This window comes from Sinocyclocheilus grahami, unplaced genomic scaffold, assembly GCF_001515645.1.
Source record: "Sinocyclocheilus grahami isolate Dianchi unplaced genomic scaffold, SAMN03320097.WGS_v1.1 scaffold92.1, whole genome shotgun sequence".
Classification (NCBI taxonomy): domain Eukaryota; kingdom Metazoa; phylum Chordata; class Actinopteri; order Cypriniformes; family Cyprinidae; genus Sinocyclocheilus; species Sinocyclocheilus grahami.
The window spans coordinates 2799424-2805376 of record NW_015505271.1 but is presented as its reverse complement, the minus strand read 5'-3'; the positions used below and the strand labels follow the sequence as shown (position 1 = coordinate 2805376).

The window sequence follows — 5953 nt, the reverse complement described above, 5'->3', positions numbered from 1 at the left end:
CAATACACCGAAGCACATGCAACTACCCGTAACGGTTAAGGGGGCGTGACGTTTCTGGACAAAGTGCACTAGGCGCTTATCGAATAACAACAAACTGGGCCAGCTAACCAATCTGAGCCCATTGTGTATTTCTGAGGGAGGGGCTTCATAGAACCAGTAACTCAACAGACCGTTCTGAGAAGAATGGACGCCATTGTTACCAATACACCGAAGCACATGCAACTACCCGTAACGGTTAAGGGGGCGTGACGTTTCTGGACAAAGTGCACTAGGCGCTTATCGAATAACAACAAACTGGGCCAGCTAACCAATCTGAGCCCATTGTGTATTTCTGAGGGAGGGGCTTCATAGAACCAGAAACTCAACAGACCGTTTTGAGAAGAATGGCAAAATGGTGGTGTAGAATAAAAGTAAAATATGTGAAAAATAATGTGTTTTAAAAAAATTATGCATAAACACATGTTACACGACACCCCATTAACACAATCAAGCCTTCAAAAATAGCTAACGCCTCCAGGGTGATTCCATGCATTTCTAAAACTGTAATACACAAATCTACCTCATTCATTCATTCATCTATCAGCTTGCTGTGGTTATAGCTTCTTTGCAAATGCATCTGGATATACACAGCAGGACATTTTTTACTTTTCATCTTTAAACTTCCTCTAATATGTAGCCTAATATTAGGCTGATGTGCCTTTGAATGTACACGTCACGGGTCCAAAAAAAAAAAAAAAAAAAAAGGGTTCTCCAGAGGGACCTTGTACACCTAATCTAATTAATATGTGACGACAGAGAGATCTTAAATTATTCACCCAGCCCTCTGAACATGATGAAGGGTCTGGCTGCTTCTTATTACTGCGCTTAATTTAAATTATAAAATAAATAATACATTTATGAGAAAGAGAGAAAGAAAAAACAAGAGGGGACACGCATGTACAGTACATTTTTAAACAGAACATAAAACCCAATATTTTTCTAAATGGAGAGGATTAGCTACTGATGTTCTATATTAGCAGGGTTTCTAGCAGACTAATGTAATGAGCCTCTGGCAATGATTTCTGATGTGGGAGGAATTGGATAGCTCTATATGTGGCAGGTTTGACGTCATTCTGCTAGAATTTTAAGCAGTTACTGTGAGAGTCTGTGCGATGAGCTTCATTCACAGTCTGTAACACAATGAAGCCGATTGGTTAAAGGATTACTGTGAACCATCAACCAGTGAAGTTAATTAGGTGTCAGAAGAGTATAATTCTGTCAGGTTACGTGAAAGTGAGCTAAGTTGCACACACTATTGTCAAAAGAAAAGACTGATTTAAAGTGAAAAAGTGTCTATACTGGGCAACAAGAACTGCTCCATGGTCTATTTAGGCATTTAACTGCTTACTGGTCTATTTAGATTCTATTAAAAACTCTTATAATTAAAAACCATTCTGCATACGCTCATTCATACAACATATAAAGACATGTAGCTTCTTATGTAACAAACTATTTTTCAGTCTCTATTTCTGAGTGTTTTTGAATGGAAAGTCTCTGAGTAGGTCCTGTACACCAGACAAGCACTGCATTTGCAAATCAAGCTCAAGTATCCACAAGTGCAATCCACCCGTGATCAATAAAGTGCCAGGAAGTTATTTTTGCCCTTCATAACTGAAGCAGCAGATGTCATTCATCACGGTGAGAGGTTGTGAATTAAGCCGTAAACTCTTTTGACCTTCATAATTAAACATGTAATAACACATTTACTGGTCTATTTAGGCAGTGCCAACTGCCAACAAATCTCAGCTAGTCCACTATAGAGGAACTTTCGGTTTTGTTCAAAGTGCTTTTGTTAACTGTCAAACAAAGGAATTCTTGATGCGCAAAACACTGCAGCCAGGCTTTTGTCTAAGACTGCCACTATCCAAAAAAGTGTTTGACTTTAAGACAGGGGACAACGGCCCTCCAGGACCGAGTTTGGTGACCCCTGCCTTAAAACCTAGTAAAAAAACACACCCAGAGATGAAACTATCAGTAGTGTGGTATGCAGAACATGTCTGTCCTCTTTATAAGCCAATGTGTAAACCATCTCTGAAACCTCCCCTCAGTTTAAGTTCTGAAAGCACTAACATTATCCTACCTGTAAAAGATAAAACCTCTCACCTTCCCCCATCACAGAGAGAGATGGGGGAGGGGGATTTGCCGGGTGGTAAATCATAAATGACAGAAGGTCTCGTGACTGGCCTACAGAAGCATTCCAGCAACATTCCAGGGCATCAATATCCAAGATCTCATTCCCTGATTTGCAGGACGCTCCTTTCCCAACAATTATTTCAGGCTAATTGATATTAAAAAGTTTGTATTTTTAAAACTGTATTCACTGTAAGAACTAACAGTGAAACATTTCCTGTCCTCTTTCACATTCCCCAAATTTCTATTTCGTTTGAACAGATTACAATCACTCAAAGCAGGTTCCGTGAATTCTTACCACGCTGTGAATTTCCCAACAGCAACTTCTTGTTTGTGCTTATTAATTATGTTGCTGTGTATGTTCTCGAGAGACTCTTGTCTAGTTACGCATTTCCTTCTTCTTTGGGCAGTTACATTCTAGTCTAGATTCATATCTAATAAACATGATTATACTGATTATATCAATTTGATATATATTATATCAATAAAATAAACAAATTATACAGAACTCTAATTACTCTAATGTCTAAACAACATGCCTGTATATGGACATCCTTGATTCCTCAGTATTATATATATATATATCTTATGCTCATGAAAGCTGCATTTATTTGATTAAAAATACAGGAAACAATTTAATATTGTGAAATATTATTATGATGTAAACTAACATTTTTCTATTTTTTTTCTATTAAAATCGAATTTATTCCTGTGATCAAAGCTGAATTTTCAGCATCATTACTCCAGTCTTCAGTGTCACATGATCCTTAAGAAATTATTCTAATATGCTGATTTATGATCAGTGCTGGAAACTGTTGTGCTGCTTAATATTTTTTTGGAACCTGTGATACTTTTTTTCAGGATTCTTTGATGAATAAAAAAAAAGTTAAAAAGAAGAGCATTTCTTTAAAATAGAAATTTTTTCTAACAATATACACTACCATTCAAAAGTTCGGGGTCAGTAAATTTGTCTTTTTTCTTTTTTTGAAAGAAATTAAAACTTTTATTCAGCAAGGATGTGTTAAATTGATAAGAAGTGATAGCAAAGATTTATATTTTGAATAAATGCTTTCTTTTTATTCATCAAATAATCCTGAAAAAAAGTATAGCAGTTTCCAAACAAATATTTGGCAGCACAACTGTTGCCAACATTGATAATTCTAATAATAAATCAGCATATTAGAATGATTTCTGAAGGATCATGTGAGACTTTATACTGGAGTAATGGCTGATGAAAATTCAACTTTGCATCACAGAACTAAATTATATTTTAAAGGATATTAAAATAGAAACCATTCTTTTATATTGTAGTAACATTTTGCAAGATTACTGTTTTTTCTGTATTTTTGATCAAATAAATGCAGCCTTCATGAGCATTACAAGTCTTACTGATCCTAAACTTTTGAACGGTAGTGTATATATATATATATATATATATATATATACATATATATAAATAATTAAAGTATAATATATATTTCTCTGAAATGTAAACATACACACACACAAACACACAATATAAATTAATAAAAATATATATGTTTTATGATAAAATATATTTATCTGTCTCCAATACACTCTAAAAAATGCTGGGTTGTTTCAACCCAATTTTGGGTCAAATATGGACTAACCCACCCGTTGGGTTAAATTTTTACATTACATTTTTGTTAAATTGATAAGAAGTGATAGCAAAGATTTATATTTTGAATAAATGCTTTCTTTTTATTCATCAAATAATCCTGAAAAAAAGTATAGCAGTTTCCAAACAAATATTTGGCAGCACAACTGTTGCCAACATTGATAATTCTAATAATAAATCAGCATATTAGAATGATTTCTGAAGGATCATGTGAGACTTTATACTGGAGTAATGGCTGATGAAAATTCAACTTTGCATCACAGAACTAAATTATATTTTAAAGGATATTAAAATAGAAACCATTCTTTTATATTGTAGTAACATTTTGCAAGATTACTGTTTTTTCTGTATTTTTGATCAAATAAATGCAGCCTTCATGAGCATTTTGGGTCAAATATGGACTAACCCACCCGTTGGGTTAAATTTTTACATTAAATTTTTAACCCAAAAGTTGGGTTAGTCCATATTTGACCCAACGTTGGGTTGAAACAACCCAGCATTTTTTAGAGTGTAGCTGTTGTTCCAGCTAAATAAGGATAACAGCGTTTTTCTGAAATTAAACTCAATTTGGCTCCTTAAATTTATATTTTGGGTGGACAGAAACCCAGACACCTGCCCGAACATAGAAAATGCTACAGGAAATGCAATTCCTATCATGCAGTGTAAGCAATGCCAGTGTTCACCCAACAATAGAGTTCTTTTTTTACTTTTTGCCATACGTCTACATCAAACACACTGTAAACAACAGTTATCCTTTCTAGTCAAAATAGCAATCCTCTTCACACAGTGGAGAGAAAGGAAAGGTACAGATGTCCTTTGAGGCACTGTGTTAAGCAAATGTCACTCAAGTCATCTGGTTTAGTGAGTAACCCCCACCCACACAAGAGCTGTGAAAGTAAGCAGCCAATAGCCTAGAAGTACATAACTTTGTTCTGGGGTTTAATAAATAGTGATTTATAAATAAAATGTGTTGCATTAAGGTTTTCCTAAGTCTGTCCTCTCTATCAGCGTGATCTGACCTGTAATCACATTATAAAGACCCATTATAGTGAGGTAACTCAATCGTATTGGATAATGTGGAGATAAAGTAACTTACCATGAGTTCATGTTCAGTGCGATGGACTCCCAGCTTTTTCAGCCCGATGGTCAGATCGTTGACACAGATGCCCCCGTCTCTGTTGACATCCAAGATCTGGAAAAGCACCTTGAGCCGATGCTCCTGCTCGGGTCCGCCGCACACCGGGCAGTGATGCGGGGAGTCGCAGGACTCATCATGGCGGTGCTCGGAGACTGATGTTGCGGCGGCCAGCGTGGAGCCCATAGTCCCAAGAGTCCGGCCACCACCACCTCCCGGATCCGAGCCCTGATACTCCTCCGAGCGGCACTGGCAGAAAACACCACTGAGCAACGGAGACACGAACGATCCCCGCTCATGCATGTCACTGAACTCCAGACTACTGGTTGGTAAAGCAGTTTAAACTAAAGTCAGTGAGCGTGAGCCAGCCGATCACGGTGCCTGTTTTCAGTCAAGATGCGTGCCAGATGTGCATTGAGATAAGTTTCCAAATACGTCTACTGAGTTATCCATTATCTTTTGAGCCTCTTTACTTCAGCAATCGGTGTGATATGTTTTGGAGTAAGGTTCAGAATTGATCCCTCATTCACTCGCTATAGCGGCATTCAGAGCTCCGGGTCATAGTGATGAGCTGGAAGGATGTCCCAGTGTTACTCCTCCGGGGTTTCTGTATATCAAAAAAGCGCAGGCAAATCGGCGTATTCCGACATATACATCGCTTTGAATCTCGTTCCGGATATAAATCCTCGAGTTTGTGAATTTCCAATGGTAATGCGGTGTGAATGACAGCGGCTGCAACGAGAATGCCGGTAGCGGACCGGTAGGGCGGGCGGATCTCGTGTTCGACGGGAAATGAGTAACTGGACTGAAGTGGGCGGGGCCAACGATGTCAGTGATGGACACATGCAGTTACCAATTACTTTAATCCAAGTTGTCTTTTCGTCACGTCCCGATAATTCTGGTCCTTTCCACTCTATTATAATTCATAAAAATACTAATAATTGTAATTATCGGTAGTAGCAACTTAGCATTATACATTTATGCATGTATGTGTGCAAGTTAAGGCTTGT

At 37.3% G+C, this 5953-nt stretch overlaps 1 protein-coding gene across 5 annotated transcripts in view; it reads right to left on the bottom strand.

Moving 5' to 3' along the window:
* Positions 1-5734, bottom strand: part of slc25a25b (solute carrier family 25 member 25b) — a 23440-nt gene extending 17706 nt beyond the window's left edge. For all 5 annotated transcript variants that reach the window (XM_016275138.1, XM_016275141.1, XM_016275137.1 and 2 more), the window contains exon 1: positions 4905-5734. In XM_016275138.1, coding sequence (XP_016130624.1) covers positions 4905-5246 — 342 coding nt within the window. In that variant the 5' untranslated portion in view covers positions 5247-5734. The remainder of the gene's footprint in view (positions 1-4904) is intronic.
* Between the last annotated feature and the right edge of the window lie 219 nt (positions 5735-5953).